Genomic DNA, 23,678 nt, shown 5'->3' with positions numbered 1-23,678 from the left:
CTGTACCACACTTTGTGGGTTCGTGCAAGCCTCATTTTGTCAAACATAAGCTTATTCAGCAAGACAGCTGACCAGCTTCTGTCTGCTTGTGACTTTTAGCTCATCCTCCCTGAATGCATGAAGCTGCTTCCTGTGTACTTGAACTGTGTGTTGAAGAGTGATGTTCTTCAGCCTGGCCCAGAAGTGACAACGGATGACCGTGCCTACATCCGTCAGTTAGTGACATCCATGGATGTGGCTGAAACAAATGTTTTCTTTTATCCCAGGCTTTTGCCCTTGGTGAGTAATTCAAGATCCTCTTAGGACTTGAGGCTTGCTGTTGTCTCATTGACTCATCTTAAGGGCTGGCACCTATATTTTAGCAAGGGAAAGTGATTTGAGAAGTATTTTGGGATCTATCATCTGTTGGGATATTTCACTTAATTTTGCAGAGCATTGCTACATCTTGTGAATTTCTTGGGGGATGCTTTATTCCTGAGCTGTAAGCGTATGACAAGTGGCAAAGAAGACACTTTTGACCCTTTCATAGTCTTTTTAAAAAGTCCTAAAGCTTACAACTTTTTGTAGTTATTTTCATCATTGCAAGGTAACTCCACATACTATTCTGACTTTTCAATACTGTAGTTGCTGGAATAATACTAAAAATTAATTGCATTCCTACTCCAAGAGGTGATATTTGAACTTGAGTCTTTTCATAGAAGCCTTAAGTTCTCTTTTGCTGAGCAAGAGTCTCTGAACTACTTCTGTGTCACTTTGAGTGAGAAAACTAAGGAAGATGCCACTTCAGTCACAATTATTGCAGTCTTGAGAGTCCTAGAAATGAGAAAACCATTGAGGTCTTCATGGCAGAAATTTTCAGGACTTCATAAGATGTTCTTGTTTATAACCTTTATTTTACTTTAATTTTTATTTTCCTGTACAACAGACCAAAGCAGATGTTGACAGTGATTCCTTGCCAGCAGCCATTCGGAACTCCGAGGAGCGTCTCTCCAAGGGTGACATCTACCTGCTGGAGAATGGGCTGAACATCTTTGTGTGGGTGGGAGTCAGCGTGCAGCAAAGCCTGATCCAGAACCTCTTTGGAGTGTCATCCTTCAGTCAAATTAGCAATGCCTTGGTGAGCTGGATGGCAGTGTGGGAGATAGAGTCTGTGATAGTCACCCAAAACTTAAAACAGTGAGAAAGCTGGTAGAAAAAATAGCATTTAATTTTCCAAAATAGAAATGAGAGAAGCACAGATGTGTGAAATGAGCAGAAATGTTGATAGTCTGGGTATGGCAGGCATGCTTTGGCTAGGTTTATTTGACAAGTCATATCATTAACAGTCAAGAGAACAGTTGATATTTAAATGGGATAAATAGTTGACCTTTAATTTTGCCTTCATGTTATATTCTACTTTAAGTAGCTGAAGTCAAAGAGATTGTATTCTAATGGGGGTAGGTATTTCTCTACCCTTATACTGTATGCCAAAAGTGCTGACTTTTGTTTCACAATGCTCTACTTCCCAAGACTAATGGGGATTGGATATCTTTCCTTCCAGAGTACCCTCCCAGTCTTGGAAAATCCCTTTTCAAAGAAAGTTCGATCTATTGTTGATATGCTTCAAGGGCAGAGATCCCGCTACATGAAGGTAAAATATGTCCCCCATTTACAGCTTTAAATCCCTTTCCCTCTTAGTAGAGTCAGGTAATGCCTGGTAATGCTGCAGTCCTGAACTTATTCTTCCCAATCTCATAAATGTTATTCAAACTTTTCAAGAATCTGAAAACAAATTTCACTAGTTTTGGAGTTTTGTGCTTACCATAGTTGCAAAACCAAATTCTTTCAGACCTATTACAATACACTACTATATGAACCACATATATGGTATTTTCCTTCTGTTTAGAAAGCATTGAGGCTTAATCCAGCTGAGTTACAGAGTCAAAGCACATAAGCCATATATGCTGTGATTCTAGCTATCTTTTGGGTTTTGAGCATTTATTTAGCTTTTTGCTCTATTTTCCCCATGAAGATTAATTCTAATAGCTACTCACTGTTGGTTTTGTTTTTGTTTTCTTTGGTTTTTTTTGTAGTTGATAATTGTGAAGCAAGAAGATAAGCTGGAAATGCTGTTCAAACACTTTCTAGTGGAGGACAAGAGCCTGAGTGGGGGAGCTTCATATGTGGACTTCCTGTGTCACATGCACAAGGAGATTCGGCAGCTACTGAGCTAGAGGAGTGAGTGGTGCTAGAACTCAGCAGTGACATTTCAGTCTCCACTAATGACCTGATCAGAAGGCCCAGCGCCCTCAGAAAGGACAACATAGAAATCTGTACAATTCCATAATTTTTAATACACATTGCATAAGCAGAAATCCTTTCAACCTTTCCCAATCCCGTATGAGAGATGAAATATTTTCCTGGTGAGGGCTAAAAAACCGAAAAAGGCCTTTGATACCAGGTCTTTTATTTGCATTTAAATTGTTTCCTGTGCTTGGCAGGAGTTCACCCCCCCACCCCATGCTCGCTAATCCTGTTGTAATGAATGTAGGGTTTTTTTCAGTTCACTGTACATGATTCAACATTGGGTGAAAAAGCGATAACTCTTCAAAATTTCTGGTAGCTGCTGTGCATTTTTGTGGGTGCGTGTGCATGCTCCAAGTGTGAAGAGGATGCACAGGTGGGGAGGACAAGAGGCAGGTCTGGTGATGGGAGCTGGAGCAGCCAAACATTTTGTGTCTCCTCTAAAGAGGGAAACATAATCTGTCAGAGCACAGATGTATCATGTGGCTGTCCGAAGCAGAAAGACATGAGAAATGAAGTGAGTGGTAAGCCAGGAGGCAGCAGGGCAAGCTTCTCTCCACAATCTTCCCCGTACTCTTAAGTTGCTGTGCAGAACTGTAATGGAGTGGTCAAGAGTTAAGTCGGTAAAAATCAACAGCTTCTGAACAGTGTAGGGGTAGAGACGGTACTTCCTGTTGACAGGTGTGGTGACTCCTTTCCTTCTCATTGCACAGCTCTGTATTGTCCTACTCAATCCATGTTCCATGACCTCTCCTGCAGAGTTTACCTGTCTGTCAGATGGTGGTGGGAACAAAAGCTTCTTAACCTTAAGCAGAAAATACTTATAGCAAGTATTGGGGGACTGTAGGAACTGGATGTTAAGGAAGTGGCCATTTTCAACCATATTTTTGTGAATCATAGCAAACAAGAAGGAAGTTGATTTGTACTGACATGATTTGAGATGGCTTTGTACCCTGGAATACAAGGAAGGGGATACAAAACCTTAAGATATAGACTGTACTGTAATAGGTATTGCAAGTACCTGATTTAGGTTATTGACAGGACCTGGGCCATAGCAAAGAGTTTCATTACTGGATGTTTGTACCCTCCACATTCTATCTACTGATCAGCTTGCACAAAACCTTTTCTAAGTCTGTTAAACTAAAATACCTCAGACAGATTAATCCATCCACTTTGGCTGCTCTGCTGCTCCATTTTGCAAGGGTGGATGAGAAGACTCCTGTGAAGAGGGAGCTAGCGTAATCAAATTCAGAATTCTAAGGGCTTCGTTTATTCACTTTTGAAGGGGGCTTGTGTACTGAACACCTAACAGGTGTTCTTCCAATACCCAGGAGTTAAAGCTACCAATAGCACTAAAAGTGAAAGGAAGAATGTGGATGGATTAGAGAACATGTTTTCTGGGCTTGATATTTCATAGGAAAGTCCTTGTCAAGATCAGAAAAATACCTGGCTGTGGTTTTAGTTCCATATCCTGTAGCATGTATATAAATCCATTATTCTTCTAATGCTGCTAGTTTGTCTTCCCTCCCATCACTACACAGAAAGGGGAGCATGAAAATTGTAATGGAGAAACTCTTTCAAGATGTAGTTGACAGAACTTTCAGCATTTTTGTATGAATGTGGCTTACTTTTTACTCCACGTACTGCCTCCAGCCAAAAAAATCTAGAGGATTTTTAATAAGAGGGGGAAAAAAAGAACTTCCCAGGAATATAATGCACAGCAACCACAGACTTCCACAAATACTAATTTCTAGTATTAATATTGGGGGGTGTGGGGGTGGAAATGAAATCATGAATGAACCTTTCATTTTCTTCACTTGTTTTTTCCAATGCATCTTTTAATTTGTAAAGAAATAAAAATATATTAAGATGTATTTTATGTCATTGTTAGTAAATAAACACTGCTTATTTTTCCAAACCCTGTATTTTGGGGGAGGGGGGAAATGGGAAGGGCTGAAGTCTAGCTCATTGATCCTTTACAATCCAATCTTCTACTAACCAAGTTCAGTCTTTTTTTGTTGTTGTTGTTATTCACACCGAATGATAAGACATTCAACAAGAGTCAACAGACAAAAGGTACTGTTTAATCTCAGTGTTCCTTTATTTACGTGATTGGTTTTTGACTTTCTGCCCTGTCTGAACTTCCATTTCACAAAGAAATTCTCTTTTTTGCTAACACAGCTTGAGTCATTGATTGGGTGGGGGTTTTTTGGTCTACCTAGGCAAATATTGCCCTTACCTTGTGACAATGTGAAGTTAATGACTTCTGTAGTCTTAAAAGAGCTCATATTTCAGAGTTAAGGGTACCTGGGTGAATTGGTTGGGGAGGGGAGAGGTTGTTTGGGTTTTTTGTTTTTTCTGGGTTGGGTTGTGGGGGTTTTTTGCTGGGAGTGTTGCTAATTGCAAAAATAAAGTTCAGAGTGAACTGGCAGTGTTACTTTGACTGTACCTGTGAATATTACCGTTGTACAGTTTGCTGATAACCTTATAACAAATCTGTATGAAAGCACAAGACAATCATTGCTAAATATCCAATAATACCAAATTTGCTGTAGAATATTTTTGAGATTCCTTTCCTATAGAATGTACATTATGTCCAGAATCTGCCACAGAACTGGTGTGATAATGATGGGCCTTGTGGATCTTGTACATTTATCATGTGGAGTAAATTGTGCAGCACATTCTGATTCTCATGGAATTGCCTTGGAGAGCCCATGTGTGTTGCCTTCTCTCCAGACACTGTGGTGCTCTCGGAGCAGCCCAAGCAGTGTCTACATCTCACTTTTCAAAGGAAAGGAAAACTATTCCCTCTTTAACTTGTTTCTAACACAGCTGAAGAATAATTCTTTGCCTTGTGTCCATACTAACTAATGTCCTGTATTATAATTGATAACTCATAAAAATTGTATTATCTCTTAAGTTACTGTGAAGCTTTTAGCAATTGTGTAACTGAGTGGTAGTTCTAGAATACCTCTGTTGGATTTACACAGTGCAGCCCAAACCACTTTCTCATTTACAGAAATATTTTAATAATGTAGGAATTACTCAAGGTTGGTATAGAAAAGCAGCTTTCAAGGTAGCTTTAAAACTACCTGTAGATATTTAAAAAAAAAAAAAACAAACAAACAAACAACAAAAAAAAACACCACCAGAAGATTTCTGTTAGTAAAAGGTGTTTTCTGTTCCTCCCTTTATGGTCTCCAGCAGGAGCTGAGCTGGGCGCTTTCCTGTAACAGCTGCCCGTTCGTTTGGTGCAGGAGCCCTTTCTCTGCAGCTGCCATCAGTGGCGCATCCTGTCATTCTGTCCCTCCGGGGGCCAGCTCGGCTTTATCGCTGTCCGGTGTGGGCACAGCCGGAGGCGGGAGCGGTACAGGCGGGGAGGTTTGACAGCAGCTTCCCCCGTTGTGCAGCGGGGCTGGGAGAGCTGCCAATGTCACCCCGCCAGAGCAGGCTCCTTGTCTCTGTCCCTGGGAGCCGCTTTAAGGGTGCATTGCCGGTCCGAGGTGAGAGAGGCGGGAAGGCGGCCCCGCTCCCGGCCCGGCCCTGCCCCGTGACGGCACCACCGGGGCGGGCCCGGCGCCGCTTCCTGGGGCACGGCCCGGGCATGGGGCCCGCGGGGCTGTGGGCGCCGCTGGCGCTGGCCTGGAGCCTGGGGGCCGCTGTGGCCGCGGAGGGCCCGGCGGAGCCGTGCGGGAGCGAAGGGTGGCCGCAGGATCCCGTCCCGCCGGGCGCGGCCTTCGTGGCCGCCTCCTCCTACCGCGGGCCCGGCAACAACGACACGCGCAGCAACAAGGCGCTGCCCATCCTGCTGTGGTGGAGCGGGAGCCTCTTCCCGCACTTCCCCGGCGACACGGAGCGCATCGACTGCCCCCGCGGCTCCTGCCTGGTGACCCGCAGCCGGCGGGTGGCCCGGCACCGCCGCACCAGGGCGCTCATCTTCTACGGCACCGACTTCAGGGCCTACGAGGCGCCGCTGCCCCGCCTGCCGCACCAGAGCTGGGCGCTCTTCCACGAGGAGTCCCCCATGAACAACTACGTGCTCTCGCACCCGCCCGGCATCCGGCTCTTCAACTACACGGCCACCTTCCGCCGGGAGTCGGACTACCCGCTGACGCTGCAGTGGCTGCCCGGCCCCGCGTACCTGCGGGCCCCGGCCGTGCCCCTGGCGCAGAAGGAGGCCTGGCGGCGGCGCGGCTACGGGCCCGTGCTCTACCTGCAGTCCCACTGCGACGTGCCCTCCGACCGGGACCGCTACGTGCGGGAGCTCATGAAGTACATCCAGGTGGGTGCTGAGCGCTGGGGAAAGCCCTGGCGTGGTGCTGCTGCTGTCCGAGCTGGGGATGCCCCTGGCTGTCCCCCCTCCTTGTTTTAATGGGGTTTGTTTGTCCTTGTTTTTAGCCGAGACGCGAATCGTAACGCGATGCATGCTGACTGCAAGCTGGACAGAAAAAAACCTAGTTGTATTCCTTCCCAAAGGGCGATCTAGATCACACCGCGTGTCAGTAGGTAGGCTGGTAGAGATGTCAGATGTGGAGGTGGCCGCTCTCGGGATCAGTCACTAAGCTCAGTCTTGTGGACCAAGTGCTAGAAGCTGCTGAAATCTCTGGAGTTTGAAGTTAGCGCACAGAAGGGCTGTCCCTTTACAAGCCTCGCTCCCGCTGGAAAATACAGGAATGAAGTTAAAAGGCAGGATGCTCTGATGTGAGAATCTGCTCCTTACCTGTGTTGTGGTAGGATCAGGTTGTTTCTAAAGTGGCTTGTACTGCTGTGGTACAGCTGATGTTGGATAGCATCATAAAGTAGAATAATGTCGTTTCTCCAAGCAAAAAAAAAAAGCATGCTGCATTTTTTTCCTCTTAAAAAGTGTGAAGGATATGAGATTGATTTAAAAAAAATTCCTCTTTTTAGCCTTTGCCAGAGACTTGTTTTTCTGGTGGTTTCCGTTGTTTCTCTTGGTCATGATTCAGTTATTGTGTAAGGTCATCATGAATAGTGAAGCAAAGGCAAAATAATTTTTTAAAAATTACTGTTTTCTCAAAGTATGGTGCAGGTTCCAGCTCAAGCATGTTGTCTTGTATTTTTAGACAGTATTCTTTTAGCTCCCTGCATCCATTTTTCTCAGTCCAGTGAATGGAAAAGTTTTGTCAGCTTGCTGAGACTGGCTGGAAGTCTGTGTAATAACTGTTTGGAAAAGCTCTGGGCCTCTTGATTGGGAAGAGAATGTTTAAACTGTCATAGAGTCGAATGCTGTTCCTCACTTGTCAGTTTCTGATTTACCTGGTAATAAATACATTTTTGGGTGGCATCTGTGCGCTCCCCTCGCCCCTCAGTCTGTAGTGTGGCTAATGTTGCTTTTGGAACTCAGCACTTGTTTTTCTCTAAAGCTCATAGAACTGGGGCTCTAGGAATAGTCTCAAAGGAAAGAACTTGGAGTGAAAATGAAGCTAAATGAATGTAGCTAAGAACTGGTCCAAGTTAGGAATTTTGCAAGAACTACAAGGTCTGAAAATAAGTTCCAGGGGAACGAATCACTTTGTAAAGATGCCGCTTGTCGTTTTAGGTCGACTCCTATGGGAAATGCCTGCATAACCGTGAGCTCCCCAGCGAGAGACTGAGAGACACCTCCACAGCCACTACAGAAGATGCTGAATTTATGACTTTTATTGCCAGGTACAAGTTCCATCTGGCCTTGGAGAATGCCATTTGTGACGACTACATGACAGAGAAGCTGTGGCGCCCCATGCACCTGGGCGCTGTCCCGGTGTACCGCGGCTCCCCGGCCGTGCGGGACTGGATGCCAAACAACCTCTCCATCATTCTAATAGATGATTTTGACAGCCCCCAAGAGCTGGCAAAGTATCTTGATTTCCTGGACAAGAATGGAGAGGAATATTTGAAGTATCTAGAGTATAAAAACGTCGGTGGAATCAAAAATCAGTTCTTGCTGGAGAGCTTGGAAAAGCGGGAGTGGGGTGTGAATGACATGACTCTGCCCAATTACCTGAACGGCTTCGAGTGTTTCATCTGTGACAAAGAGAACACCCGGGTCAAAGAGGAACAGGAGCACAAGAAGTCTCGTGGAAAAATTCCGGCTCCCAGACCTCATATAGCTCAGTTCAAACACATGGGGTGTCCTATGCCAACCCCTGGGTTTGGAAGTGTTGAAGACCTCTCTGAAGGAGACAGGTAATGTGCCAATTTTGAAGGAAAAAAAAAACTTCAAATAAGCTGTAATTTTGATAAGGCTTTGTACTTTAAGGATCTCTTTTTACTATATTGCTTCTTGTGGGTAGTGTAGGAGTCCTGCTAATACTGTGTAACTCTGAGGCTGAACAAGAGGCTTGAGCAGTGGCCTTAGCAGTTGAAAGAAGCGTGAGACACTCACAATATTCTGTTAAAATGCCCTGTTACCTCAGGCAGTGGGGTTATCCTCTATCTCTCTTAGCCTCTTTGGTTGAGGGAGGGATGCTTTTCAGTACAGTGATGGCAAAGCACTTGGCAGAGGCAAAAGCAGCTGTGAACCTCCTTGCAAAATACTGCGTTAAGAATGGGTTGCCAATGTTCACTGTAGGCCTGGTTGACTCCTGTAGGCTTCAGAGCAGAAATTAGGCTCACCCAGAATGCAAGACTTAATGCTGTTTTGTGCAGCAAAACTCTGACTGTGTTTGAGGATGCCATCCCACTTATTTAGGAGAGGGACTGTGCAGGACAGAGAACAGACTGAGCAGCTTCTTGTCCCTTGTTTTCTGTTGGTTGGCTGATTTACTGGAGGTTTTTTATAGTAATGCCTTTTATCAGTCTCAGTAGCAAAATGTTTTTTCCTTTGTACTGTGGTATGCAGCACCCAACTCTATAGAAGTATTCCTACTTTTCCATCGGTTTTCTGTTTGAGCATCAGGTGGCAGCAGAGAAGTACCTGTGAAGGCACACACACAGTTGCTGCCAGTGCCACTTGCAGGCTCAGGTGCTTCCATCATTCCTCACAGGGGTGATCAGCAGGAAGTTTTGAACACCTGGTCCATAATTCAAGCTACAGTTTCATCCCATGGAAGTTTCTGTGTCTCACTGTTATTCTCCCCATTTGTAGGCATGAGATGTGTCTGGGAAAATGGTTCCAGGGAAGCTTTTACATTCACTGCTATTTACTTTATAAAGATATGTGTCCCTAGTTTCCAGGGCATGATTGTGGGCATCTCCTGTGAAATACAATGGTTTCTATCTGATAAGCATTTAAGCTTTAACCATTTTTATTTGCAAAATGGAACATAATTATTTATAATTCTGGTGACAGTTAGACTGGGACGTTTTGTGCATTTCTTGCCACCTTTCTGGAGTGGTGGGTGAGATCTGCTTCAGGCAGTGCAGTCACACTGGATTCAGTGTATGGTGTACAGAGGGCAAGCAGGAGCCACTGTTCTTATTTCTGTGATTTGGAGGAGAAGAAGCAAAAAGTTCTGTATAGAAGTTAACAAGCAGTGGGTAATTCATATGGATGTATTATAAAGAGTAACATGTTTGATCCTTTTTTCCAAAATTTGTGATTTGTTTCTGGGTAGCAGAAATAATGGAGAAGAGGCAAATAATTGGCATGCCTTGATATAACACAAGTGAGAGAAATAGTCCATGTGGTCATGAACTGGAAAAGAGTTGCTGAAATTTGCAGTGATACTGTCTGTACTATGAAAAGTTTGAGACTGTGCACTGAAGAAGAGACAGCCCATACTTGGCCATGTAATCTGGAGATAAAGAATAGAATCTGTGTTAAGGAATATAATGATTTTTGTCTCTGTCATGTGTAACCTGAGTTTGTAGTTGTTTAAATGGATTATCTGAAAAAAACCTCCTGATTTTTAGGCTGTTATATGCATATGGCCAGGGAAACCTACTCTCAGAATAGTACAAGGACTCTGTGATAGATTTTATTTTAATAGAAGTTTTTATTCTCTACAATTATTAATTTAGTCTCTGTGGTTAACATGATAGTGATAGTATATGTTGATATTTCTAGGATATTGTAAAGGTAACAGTGAACTTATATTTGCTGTAGAGAATTTTCAAAGCAAGTTTCTTTAAATGACTTGGAGTACAGTACTAATAACATGCTTTATTATGACCATCTCTGGGCCTATTTTCATCTTAAAGGAAAGAAAAATATGGTTTCAGTGCTATTACAGCTGCAGACTAATTCAGTTTTTAATTGTTTGTGATGATATCTCTGTTTTGTTTCAGTTGGAAGGAAATGTGGCTGCAGGATTATTGGCAAAGCCTCGATCAGGGTGAGGCCCTCACTGCTATGATTCATCGCAATGAGTCTCACCAGGGGAGATTTTGGGACTACATGCATGAGATTTTCCTCAAGAGGACGAGGCAACACTGACCCATCTTTGTAAGAGCTTGGTTTGAAAGTTGAGACTCTGAATTCTTACCTCACTTCAAATGTTTGCCTTGAAAAAAAAAACAAAACCAAAAAACCTCTCACAGAGACAATTTTTTTCCGGTGCATGAAGTGAGTAAATTTCTGTTATGATTGGATTTTGTCTGTGGAAATGTTAGTGACTGCTTTGATTGGAGTTTCAGCTCTGTGGTGTGAAGCCATTCCTGACTTGCAGGTGTCAACATGTGGAGCAAAAGAGGAATTTACTCTCCTTTTGCATTTGCTATACTTATATTATGTCTTACATGACTTCAGGTGCTTGCTCAAGTGCCCTAAGTTACTTCAGGGATTTTTTAAGTATTCCGAATATTAGTTGTTTTTTAAGTATTTTATCAATCACATATTCTCTTCATTAAGATGTACTTTTAGCTGCTATTAACAAATGGCTTTTCCAGTGAAGGAATTACAAAGGACACATCTGTGAAGAGCAATTGTGCCTTATGAAATTGCTGCAATAAAGTCTCTTCTCCCCAAAAAACATGTCTCAAATACTCCTCCTTTTCAAGGTAACTGAATAACTATGGGCAGGTCACTAATTTTCCTCTTTTGATGACTTAGCAGATCCTATGTACAATGGGATGGGAGAACAAATTATTTAAGTTGCAACTTTCAACAAAGTATTTCACACCAGAAAACATATTACTTGATATTGTGTAGAGCAAAATAAGATTTTATGCTTTGGTTCTTTTAAGTTTCCATCAAATCTGAAAACTGTAACCTTGACTTATTTTTATCTCCTTAACTCTAACAATTCAGAGGCCTTGGATTTTTTTCTTTTTGAGTATGTGCAGCTTTCTGCAAAGACAAATATGTTTTAACAAGGGTGCCTTTCCAGTGGTCTCTGCAGTTTGGATACAGGTCTTAAATTCTTTGTGTGCTGAAATGGGTGATCAGAACCAGGTGCACTGAGATGGTTTTGTATCTCTACCAGTCACACATTGTGATCCTGATCTGTGACCAGAGTTCCTACGGGACAACATGTGGACAGATCTTCCTTGCTGCATGGCCTGTATTGCTTACAGGTATAAATAAACTCCACTGTTCCCAAATAAACTCCACTGTTCCCTGCCATAGTGGGTACCTTTCTGCAGTAATTGATCTTGCAGTGAAGGGAAACTAATTAATTCAGCATCACAGGCAAATATGGCCACGCTGCAGTGATGTCTCTAATGGTATAATGCTGTTTTCTTTCTCTATTTCCCCTCCACATTCAGAAGTTTACTACTGACTAAAGAACCAGAATTTATCTGTGCTTAAGACAGATTATTGGTAATGAAAGTCTACAGTCTGTTGTGTAATTTGATTTTGTAAGGCAGTTTATGCATTGCTATGGGAAGTCTGATGTCTGTCAGTAGAAGTTAGGAACAGCAGTGACTCTTCTTTCTCTCCCCAGTTACATCACTGTCTATTGCTTAGTGCTGTATGGATCATTTAATATATTTTTCTTTCCCCTCAAATTCCCCTTCATAATATTATAGATATGGTATTACAGGTATAATGCCAGTATAGGTCACGATCATCTCAGTGTTTGCCTCTCAGGTGACATAACAATATTGTCACATTAAAATCAGGGCACCTTGACAGCAAAGCCTTCAGACCCATGACTGTCACTGGATTTTTATAAATGTAGAAAATGGATACACTGTACATTGTTCTCACCTAATTGTTTTTAGAGGAAGAATGGGTTTTTATCTCTCTTCTCTGGTAATAGTAACAAGTGATTCTTCAGCTAAAATGCATTTTTCCATTTAAGTTCCTTTTTTTCAGTTATTCAGGAGACATGAATACCTAAGAGAATATATCTGAGTTAATTGTTAAACTGGATTACTCAAATCAGATTAAAAATTACAGACGTGTATTTAGGATTGAAGAGGCCACTTGCTTGATAAGTAAATTAAGATAAAACAAATTAAGGCTGTGTTAGTTCTGAATATTGACTTCTACTAAACAAGTTAATGATATTCAAGTAATTGTTTGAATTAATGCCTTCAGTTATTTCAACTCATTTTTCTGTATAGAAAATAATTCCTTTCTTTTAATAATAATTTACGTTTCTTTAACTGCATTGTCTTAATTAGTTACATTTCAAAACACCTTCTTATTAAAGTGTCTGGTGGAATAGCCAGGAGGAGAAATTGTGATCTTGCTTTTTGTACTAAACTTAAAAAATAAGAACTGGGTACTAGCACATGCTGCTTTTACTATTTTATCCTGTAATTTAAGTAGATTTTTCAGAAGCGCAGCATTTATAATAATTTCCAGGTCTTTATTATAATTTGTCTGCTGTTGCCAAAAAGAGACATGCTACATTTAATGCACTGTCCCTAGAGGAGTAAGTACCAGTATAAGAAGAAGTACCAGTATAAGAATGTGCATCAGCACCTGCCTAGTCCTGGACTAGTGATGTCCAAAGCCCCATTTTTCTTCCTGCTCAGCAACATGAGCATGTTTCTCAACCAACAGTAGCATTGAAGATATGGTGGTGCAGCTGAAGAGTAGCTGGAAAAGTAGGTAAGAACTTCTTCCTTGGGGCCCTGATTTGTTCATTTGCCAATTCACAATCCAGTATTCCTTCACCCCTGTATACTTCCTGTATCAGTATATTACAATCAACAGCCAACAAGGTTGTTTTGTTAGTCCTGCAGGGTTTCTTTGTTGCTTTGCTCTGTCTGTACTACAGAAGGCTTTGCTTTGAGCTTAATGACTGTTGCCAAGCTTGAGTATTTCTGATTGTCATCTTTCTTCTTAAAATGGATATGAGAAGAGTACAGGTCTGAAAGTAACTTTATTACAGATATTCTATGGATTTTGTCTGGTTTTCAAAGTGCAACTTCCAGTTTGTTGAGTCACAAGTAATTTGATAGCTTTCTTTTCTGAGTTTTTAGTGATTTCCTAGGTTTAACTGTTTTTTTACAGTCTTAGAGGTGGTGAGCTTCTCAAAAGGTAATGAGTATTAGCTACCACTCTTAGCTGTGAAGCTCACAGAAGCCTTGTTTCTTTTGTATCTACTGTGCTTTTTTCTGTAGTAATAGATCATACATCTCTATGTCACAATACTTCCAAGGATTATAAACCATGTGTCTGTTGCCTCTATTAATATAGTAAATTTATTTCACTTTTTATGTATGGTGTGCAGGAATTAAGGCTGGAATATTTGTTTATTCAGTGCATGGTGTGAGTACTTTGTGTAGCTGTCAGGCAAACTCTGCAGGGACAGGAGAGGTGGGAATCCTGCCCAGCTGGATAAAGAATTGTGGTTGCAGTTGTGTTTGAGGCTGCTGACCGACCTTCACAGCATCTACTGCTCTGAACAGCAAGGACTACAAAATGTTGAGTAAACATTTTGCTGTGGCTTTACTTTCATTCTCTTCCGTTATTTGGAGGAGGCAGCAGGAGAAGCTGGGTTGTCTCATACCCTTGAAGAGTTTGCAATTAATTTACTCCTTAATGCATTTGAAAGGGTTGCTGTGCAGTGCCAATGTGTACTGCCAGTCATAGCCAAAGCGAATTCAATTTACCCTCCTAGTTGTCTTTCTGCTAATGCAAGTGTGTGAATGCAGACAAGGGAGAAGGTCACTACTGCATTTTTCTTTTGGGAAAAGGTTCCTGATTTCTGTTCTTGGCTGCTAACTGGATTTCTCACTTCTTTAAATCCAAACCAGCAAGATGGTGGCTGAATGTCATCACTCATATTGTGACTACTGGAAGGCAACGTGGTGCTCAGACTGAACATGATAGATTCAACATTTATCTTAATCATGTTCTTATAGTGCAGGTACCCATATTCATAAAAACTGAGACTGATCAGGAATTTATCAAAGATACCAAATATTGAAGATGATTACCTGTGTAAAGGCTTTGGCAGGATCCTACAGACGAAGGTGAGTGGCTTCAGTGCTTGTCATGCATTGTGCCTGTTTATTGTGTGACTAGAGGGAGGCTTTCAAAGCTGTCAGGATAGCTTTATTCACTGGCATTAATGTTCTAAAAATAAATACCTCCTCATTACTGCTCACATGAAACACCAGTAGATTGTATTGATGCCATGTCTCAGAATTGACATGACAAGTTAGAATAATAAATTTATGCCCTCTAAGAGGTGAGAGATGAGAGATAAATAGCTTGAGTGAAGGTTAAAAATCATTGCATTGATTGGATAAGCTACAGTTCTCATTCTTCTGCCAGGACTGTGACACCATGTGCTGCCTGCTTTTCAGTTAGAAGCTGGTTATTTTGTTTACTGAACTAGTAGTCTGTGTTTTCTGTCCTTTAGCAAGGATTGCAATTTGTAGGAAGCATGCAGCCTCACTGAAGAATATTGATTTGATACCTAACATTATGATTTCTAGAACTCAAAAGGAGTTCATAAAGAGTTCCTTTTCTTATTTCAGTCACCGTAGTAATTTTCAAACTGAAAGATCTCTGGGTGCTTTCTAATGGTGAGTAGAATTGAGACTCAAGCAACAGTGGATGCATTTGTTTAGAGGGAAAGGAGAATGAGCTGCTTTCTCTGTAAATGGTCTGCAAAGTGCAGCAGCTGCTGGACAATAAGCAGAAATGCCCCTCTTGCACTTTAACTGAAGGTAGTTTTAAGTAGCATTGAAGAACAACTTCTAAATGAGTAGGAACAGGATAAATTGAATTGACACTCAGCCATCAGGAACATCGGAGTTTTAACAGGCATTGCTGTGTTAGACAAGCAGCCATCTGCCTCACTCACTGTCCCGTCTTGCACACTCTTCAGCCTAGTCCCAAGAGAGCCACTCCCTTAATCATTAGTTGTCATCTCCTTGGTTGTATTTAATTAAGGTTATTGATGGATCTCCAGGCACCTTCTGGGAAGTTGTATTAATTGGAAATATACAGGGTGGCAGGTTCCTTCTTTCTGCCCAGAGACCTCTACTGACAGGTTGAAATTAATCAGAGATAAAATCCTTTTAGTGATATGACCAACTGAGCCAAAGCTTGTGTCAGGCTTTAACAAACTGTACTTCTCTTTATGGTTCATTGTCTCAGAGCTGGCAGTGAGAGATATACAAGGCCCTGCAGAGGGATTAGGAAGGATGGAGAGGAATGGATCTGCAGGATTTGTTCCAGAGCTCTGACACCACTAGCATCTTAATTTGTGTGCTGTTAAATGCTTTTTTTACTGCAGAAAAGACCCATTTAATGTGCAAGTATCTCAGCTAGAGATGGTTCTGGGGATCTTGGAATGGATCAGAGCAGATAAATCTTTGTGGCATCTCTGAGCAAATAAGGAGGCACAGGTAATTTGGAATGGAAATGGGCTGAATTTCCTAGACCCTGGGAATTAGGGATGGCAGCTCAGAACCACTCAGGTTGATGGAAAAATGCAGAGCAGCTGATCTGATTGAGACAGCACAGGATAAGGGCTGGTGTGGGAGTTGGGATGGGGTGTGACAGGTCTAGTTGTGAGTGTGTGAATCCATTGTGCTAATGAGACCATCCAAACACAACAGCTCTGCAGGCAGGAGTTAGTCTGAACACCTAGAATCTTAGCAAACTGGTTAGTTTCACTATTTAAGTTAAAGTGGATGTGCTTTAAATTTTATGGCATCTCTAATTAAATTGGTTAAGGAGGTCGGGGAGACAGATGAGAATAAAGTGTGGTAGGTGAGGGATTTATGGTATGAGAAGAACTGGTGTGCTCAGGATAAATCTGTGTGAGTATACTGGAATTTACCTGAAAGCTGGATCCAGGCAGTCAAAAAGACATGGGTATCAACTCTATTCTTTTTTTCCCCAATGTAACTGATTTCTTAGCTTCTTCCCTAACTGATTTTTAGGCAGTATCTGGAGGTTTTTACATAACTACACCAGAAAGTGAAGAATGCATGGTTGACTTTCTCATCTCTTAAGGAGGTATATAAGATAACAGTCTCATTTTAAAGGATGTATTTTATCACAGCATTGTTAGCATTGTATTTAATTGTGGCATAGTGTAAGGGATTTATTGAGCCGTGGTAGACATGCCTCATGCTTTCATGGTCAGCATATCTCGTTTTATTTCAATTTGTCTTACATTTTTATACACTTCATAACTAGCTCATACATATTGCAAAAGTATAGCTCCTTATTGGCTCTCAGCCAATGACGCACACGTTGCTAAGTCTTAATCCTACTGTTAGTGTTATCCTTATCTTTATGGCTTGCTCTACATTCCTCAGGAAGCTTCTGCATTTTGTTAACTAAACCAGATCTGCCTCAATGACACTTTGACCTTTTAAACTTTTACTAGCCGCATAGTATATGTCCTTTGGAACGCAGCTATTCTTCAGTCAGGCTCTCTACATCTCCCCCGTTTTCTTTTACAGCAAGTAAGGCAACATTTTTTGATGTAAATGCTGACATTAACATGCGCTGCAAACATTGCAAAATACAAGGCAAAAGTAACAATAACATAAACAGAATAACTATTCCTACAAGTATAAATTGAACCAAACCCTTAAGCCATCCTGTAAGTCCCCAGTCTCCAAGATTAAGTTCAAAAAATGTATCATCCCTGCGTAACAGTGCTGTATGCTGCTGCAATTGTTTTATCTTGGCATGGATGGACTCAGAACTATTATTTAAGTTCATGCAACAGGGGAATGACGTGGAGCTGCACGTCCTCCTCAGATTCGATGTGGAAGGAGATCCCAAACTGCTTCTGTATTGTTAGCAGCAATGGTGCAAGCGTTATCTGAAGTTTGTGACGCTTTCTTTCCTCCGGACTGCTTTTGTGGATTTGCAGGACGTGTCTATTTAGCAGGAATCCATTGAGAGCCTGTAGGGGTGGAAACACATACATAACCTCTTCCCCAGTAAAGAACCTGAGCAGGGCTTTGCCACACACCAGTTTTAGGGTCTCTATAGGTAACATATACAGGAGGGACGGGTGCGGGGTCCTTCTGAAAATGCATCATGACAGGGGGCACATCCCTGTCAGCAAACAGGCAAAGATGATTTAATACAAACAAAGCCCTAAGCAATCTTTCTGCTGGAATGTGTAGATCGGTATATTTTTCTAAATACTGCTTCAGGGTGCCATTGGCTCGTTCTACTACTGCCTGACCTGTAGGGACATTAGGGATTCCCCTAACATGTTTAATGTTCCAAAAACTAACTAATTTTGCAAATCTCTGACTGGCATAGGCAGGCCCATTGTCTGTTTTGATTTCCTTAGGAACACCCATAACTGCAATACAGCTATGCAGGTGTCTTTCAACGTGCTTTGCTTGTTCTCCTGCCTGTGCGGTTGCCCAAATGTAATGACTATAGGTATCAATTGTAACATGAATATACTTCAGTTTCCCAAATGCTGCAAAATGAGTTACATCCATCTGCCATAATTGATTAGACTCCAAACCTCTGGGGTTGACTCCTAGGCCAATTCCTTGGCCTCCATTGTGGAAACTACAAGTGGGACATGCTTTTACTATTGCTCGAGCTTCGTTAAGTGAAATTTTAAACTCGCGAGCAAGTCTTTTGGCATTCTGATGAAAAATGCTGTGACTTTCTCGTGCTGCCGTCGTGCGTGGGAGAGGAGCTGGTTGTTGTATTGCTACTAGTTTATCTGCCCTGGCATTGCCTTCTCCTAAACCTTCTTCCAGTTTATGGCTTCGGATGTGTAGTATGGAGTATGGGTGCTGTCGATTCTGTAGTGTTCTCTGTAGCTGCATGAAGAGTTTTCCTAGCCGTGGGTTGTTGACCTCCTTGATGCTCGCATCTTCTATTTTTGACGCAACTCCAACAGTATACATTGAATCTGAGATAACATTTACGGGCTGTGCAAAAGTTTGAAAGGCCCAAATGACCGCCACTAATTCCAAGGTTTGCAGGTTGTCTTGTGGAGTGGCCTGAATAATGTGATGATGCCACTGTTCTTTGATTTTCCATGTGACAGCTGCTTTTCGTGATCGTCGTCCAGCATCAGTAAAAACAGTAAGCGCATTCGGGACAGGCTTATCCTCCCGAAGGGGTTTAACAATCCACTGCCATTGTCCTAACCATTGCAAATGCTTCGGGGCCAGCGGTGCTGAGGTGATGTGGCTAGGGGGCATTAAGCAGGGCTTCCGCAAGTTCTGAAGTGTTAAGAAGATACCAGTCTATTGTCGCCTTGTGTTGCAGTGCACTCACGACGTATGTGTCTGGTACGTCCACATCGAAAATACTTCATTCGAGCTCCTGTGGGAGCTGGACGGCGCTGCACTGCCGGGGCCTGAAGGGGTGCAAGGGCAGCTAACACCTGTTGCTGAGCTTGTGCCTGATTATTCAGACCTTCACTTATCTTTTCCCCTATTTTTTCTAATGCCTGTATCATAAAAACTTGACTGCCAGCCGGGAGTGCTGCAGCCTTATCTAACAAGTCACGAACCGTCCAATCTCCTGGTGCAGTCGAGATAAGAGACCGGGTGGATGAATTTCCGTTCTGAATAACACATTGTTTCAGGATTGCATCACGCATGTGATCAGCAACGCCTGCTTTGGATAAGGCAGTCATAATCTTATCTACAAATGCACCAAGAGGTTCCTCACGACTTTGTTTAATTCCCATATAGATGGGGAGACCTCCTGGGTCCCGAACTTTATCCATGGCTCTTTTTGCAATTGCCATAGCTTCCCTAAGCTTGTCTGGACCTAACGCAGCCTGCTGTTCTAAAGGAATGTGGTTACTATCGCCCATGAGCTCATCTAATGTAATTCCTTGAAGAGGATCTCCCGCAGGGCGCGGCAAAGCAACAGAAGCGGCTGCTTCCTCTTTCCAGCGCGCCTCAAAAAGTATTTTCTGGTGGGGGGTATATATTAAACGAGCTATGCCTTTAATATCTCCGGGCAACAAGACTGTGGAGTTAAAAAGATAATCTAACATCTGTTTTGCGGGCTCGCTGGTGACCCCAAACTGAGCTACAGTGGCACGGAGCTGTGCTAGCAGTTTCCAATCTAACTGTGTCACGTCCGCTCTCGGGGGCGCCCCTTGACGCTGGTGAAAAATGACAGGGAACGCCAGCGACATTGCAGGAACCTGCTCCTGTGCCGCCGCTGCCAGATCTAAGTCGCCGTCATTAATGCTTTGCTTAGCCAACGCTGCCCATGCCTCCCTTCTCTTTTTTGCCATAGCCTCCGCGATATCCGACAGGGCACCGGGGAACGGCTCCGTGGCATTACTGGGAGGGGGGGGTGGTCCGAGCGGAACCGGAACGGCAGATGGGAGTACCGGCGGCAAGCCGGACAAGGCTGACGGTGGGACCGGCGCGGGAACGGCAGGATTATAAGAAAAGGGGGGGGCTGACGGAGAAGCGGCAGGATTATCAGGAAAAGGGGGAGCTGGCGGGGGAGCGGCAGGAAAAGGGGGAGCTGGCGGGGGGCGCTCTGGGATTTCTACCGACGCGAACATAGGGGGATTAGGTGCGGAAGGATCGTAGTCCCGGTTTCGCGCCTGCGCTAACCGAGCGCTTTCCGCCGCTCGTTTTTCCGCCTGAACCATAAGTAACGCATTCTGCACTACTTTCCAAAATTTACTCATCTTTTTTGCTGGCTTATCATCATCTAACACTAAATCCCACAAACGATCTCCGTATCTGCGCCACTCAGCTAACTCATGAACACTATGAGGGTCTGAAAAGAACCCGTACGAGAGCGCATGCGCCAAGAGCGCTGGCAAATCTTTATCTAAATCTACACCCTTAATATCCCGCTTCCTAAGAAAAGTAGTAAAAAGTTCATACGCCGCTTGCCTGTCCATGCTTAACCGGTACCGTTGCAACCTTCAGGCTTCGGCAGCGCGTATCGGCAGAGTGCACCGATGTACCCCTCTGGGCGGAGTGGCCTGACGACTTCTTCCGATGAAGCAAGGCGCAGCGCCGAAATCCGCCGTCGTAGTGACCCGAACCCATCACAGCTCTTTTAAGAGGGAAAGGGGAATTGGCTATTCGGGCGCCAATTGTAAGGGATTTATTGAGCCGTGGTAGACATGCCTCATGCTTTCATGGTCAGCATATCTCGTTTTATTTCAATTTGTCTTACATTTTTATACACTTCATAACTAGCTCATACATATTGCAAAAGTATAGCTCCTTATTGGCTCTCAGCCAATGACGCACACGTTGCTAAGTCTTAATCCTACTGTTAGTGTTATCCTTATCTTTATGGCTTGCTCTACATTCCTCAGGAAGCTTCTGCATTTTGTTAACTAAACCAGATCTGCCTCAATGACACTTTGACCTTTTAAACTTTTACTAGCCGCATAGTATATGTCCTTTGGAACGCAGCTATTCTTCAGTCAGGCTCTCTACAGCATAGCATTTACTGTAGCATCCTATGTGGCCCTTGTTCAGTTGTGATATATGTTCTTTTTAAATCTAATATTAATAGTTTAAGCTCTGTGGTTCATTTTGGTTTTGACCAGCTGAAACACAAGCTAGGATTCAGCTTTAAATGTGTCAATACAAGAAAAAAAAAAACTTCTAAGTGCTCATTAGTGAAAGTTAAAGTTTAACATGGTTTTTATAGTTGTACATTCAGGATTCACAGTGAAACATCTCTGGGGTTCACTGTTGAGGGAATTTGGTTTCTGATTGTCCCTGTAAAGTCAGCACCCCTGTCCCATCCATTAGTGACTTGGTGCTATCAGCTGTACAAAATACAGGCCTGTAGAGACATTTGGCTGTTGAGTAATACAGCCCTTTTGTAGTTCTGCATTCTCCCTTACAATTAATGTGTAATATTAAAAAATAATGTTTAATAATAAAACTGTGTCCTACTTCAGACATCTCTGCATGGTGTGTGCAGACACCATCCTGCACCTTATTCTGTCTGCTTGGGAATCTTTAGGCTGATGCTGCAATACTGGACTGATGCCAAAAATTAGTTCTAATGCAGACAGCAGTAACTTACAGGAAGCTATTACAATTCTCCTTGTGTAGTTTGCCTTTCTATTTCCCAGCCTCCCCACCTGCCCTGCCTCATTTTTCTTGGAATTACTTAAATGAGAGATCAGTTTTTGAAGGTGAAAGGATTTGAAGGTGCTGCCACCATTAGCTAATGTAATTTGGAAGAAGGGAGGCTGATTTACAGGGAGTGCAGTTCAGCTTTCTTTAGGTCCTGGTATTTTTCTTTCCTTGATACTGTTCCTGTGCCATTGTAGCTGGGCATTGCAGGAGGCAAATGCAGCAGGGGAAGGTGGGCAGCTGGAAGAGGCAAAACCAAGTGTAGCTGAACCTCACATGAATGGGAATGCTGAAATGTATTTCATGTCCCTGTCTTGGATTTTCAGAGTCTCCATTGTTCAGAGTTGCACAGTGCAAGCCCTCTGGCCTCATTTGAAGGTGTCAGCCTATTTTCTTTCTTCTCTACTGCTAGTGAAGCTCAAATGATAGTTTCTTTCCTGTCTTTTTGGGAAAAAAAAGAGAAGTAGAAAAACATCCTGCTTACCAAAACGTTTCAGAACTTCCAGAAAGTATTTGAATTTGGACCTTAAGAGATGAAAATTTACTTGGAGGAGAGAGCTAAAAAAAATTCTTTTGTTAACTTGTTAACTTATGTCTTCTCATACTCTTTAATTTGGACTCTAAGTATATACTATTCTAAGAGTAACACAAAAATAATTGGATATACCAGGATTTATTGTCAGCAGATGCAGTGAATTCTAGTAACCATATTGAGAATATTGTGGTATAGGTCTGGTGATGTTTAGCTCAAGTTAAGAGTAATTTCTAAAGTCTCGTTAACTTCCTTGACTCGGCAAAGAGGAGGGCTTTGGGTTTTATGTCTAGGAGGTTGAATATATTTTAATCCAAGAAAAGGATTTTTGATTAATCTTCTGTATATGGTCAGAGGTCCAGCTGTTCCTGATAGAGTGATAAAATTGCATATTCAGGAACTGCTCCACAACAAGGACCTGAATGCTTTGTTTCCCCAGGGTTTGGGGTCTGACTCCTCAGTTTTCTGCATCTACCTTGTCCCTCCTGCTGTGCAAGAGACCTGTTTGTATCCAGCCCTTGTAAGGTTCCTGTGCCTTCATTATTGCCTGCCTTTTCCAGCTGGGGACATGAGCACTGCAGAACCTGCCAGATGAGTTGAGGACTTTGAGGATGTAGGGAAGAAACTTCTGGGAACAAGAGTTTTTTTTTTCCCACCACTGAATATGAGGCTGAGAGAACATTTTGGAAGCAGCAGTTTCAGTATTTTCTTGGAAGGAACAGTAGGAACAATGCAGGGGAGATCCAGCTGTAATGTAATGGAGAGAAACGAGGGGCTGAGAGCTAAATGATGTGAGCATGAGCAGCAAGAAGAATTTCCATACAGCTGCAGAAGAACTTGAGACAAGTGAGAGGGACCTCATCCATGTCTGTAGTGTCTGAGGAGAGAGATCAAAAGGATGGAGGGATCCAGGCTCTGCTCTGTGGTGCTGCACAGCAGGACAGGAGGCAGCGGGCAGAAACTGATGCCCAGGAAATTCCACCTGAACACGAGGAACAGCTTTACTGTGCAGGTGACCGAGCCCTGGAACAGCCCGGGAGGCTGTGGAGTGGAGTCTCCCTCCTTGGAGATGCTCCATAAGCGTCTGGATGGATTCCTGTGCACTCCGGGACCCTGCTCGGTCCAGGTGACCCACTGTGGGCCTTCCCAGCTTTGTCCTTCCTGTGATTCCTTTAATTCCATCTCAATTACTTCACACAATCACGATTTCTGCTGCTTTGCCCCTTCCTTTGTTATTTTTGCCGCAGAAGGAGCGTTTGGATGGCGATTTCTGTGGCAGCAGAAGGAGTTTTTTGATGGCGATTTCTGTGTCAGCGGCGGAGCGGTTCCGCCCATTGCGGAAGCTGTGGGAGGTACCCGGTTCCCGTGGTCTCTCCTTGGCGGGGCGGGCAGGATGAGGCAGGACGGGGCGGGCAGGATGAGGCGGGCAGGATGAGGCAGGACGGGGCGGCTCCATGGCCCGGCCCCGCCTTCCCTCCCT

The 23,678-nt window shown here is 43.1% G+C and overlaps 2 protein-coding genes across 4 annotated transcripts in view; both read left to right on the top strand.

Moving 5' to 3' along the window:
* SEC24C (SEC24 homolog C, COPII coat complex component) overlaps positions 1-4,871 on the top strand; it is a 33,460-nt gene extending 28,589 nt beyond the window's left edge. Inside the window, exons 21-24 of one of the 3 annotated variants that reach the window (XM_083866320.1) lie at positions 100-279; positions 926-1,117; positions 1,541-1,630; positions 2,073-4,871. In XM_083866320.1, the coding sequence (XP_083722446.1) occupies positions 100-279; positions 926-1,117; positions 1,541-1,630; positions 2,073-2,213 (603 nt within the window). In that variant the 3' untranslated portion in view covers positions 2,214-4,871. The remainder of the gene's footprint in view (positions 1-99; positions 280-925; positions 1,118-1,540; positions 1,631-2,072) is intronic. The other 2 variants (XM_083866321.1, XM_083866322.1) reach the window with 2 other exon arrangements.
* Positions 4,872-5,885: 1,014 nt separating this feature from the next.
* Positions 5,886-11,822, top strand: FUT11 (fucosyltransferase 11). Its single transcript, XM_083866689.1, has 3 exons — positions 5,886-6,565; positions 7,844-8,469; positions 10,513-11,822. Exons 1-3 carry the CDS (start codon positions 5,888-5,890, stop codon positions 10,658-10,660), a joined length of 1,452 nt encoding a protein of 483 aa, XP_083722815.1. The 5' UTR covers positions 5,886-5,887; the 3' UTR covers positions 10,661-11,822.
* Positions 11,823-23,678: the final 11,856 nt, after the last annotated feature.

Source organism: Zosterops lateralis (assembly GCF_965231275.1).
Source record: "Zosterops lateralis genome assembly, chromosome: 8".
In the NCBI taxonomy this organism is placed as follows: domain Eukaryota; kingdom Metazoa; phylum Chordata; class Aves; order Passeriformes; family Zosteropidae; genus Zosterops; species Zosterops lateralis.
This window is presented reverse-complemented; position numbering and strand designations above follow the sequence as displayed.

Coding starts and splice junctions, on each gene's coding strand:
- FUT11 (XM_083866689.1), top strand. CDS start 5,888: ATGGGGCCCGCGGGGCTGTGGGCGCCGCTGGCGCTGGCCTGGAGCCTG. Junction 6,566..7,843: donor AGCTCATGAAGTACATCCAG/GTGGGTGCTGAG, acceptor TTGTCGTTTTAG/GTCGACTCCTATGGGAAATG. Junction 8,470..10,512: donor GACCTCTCTGAAGGAGACAG/GTAATGTGCCAA, acceptor GTTTTGTTTCAG/TTGGAAGGAAATGTGGCTGC.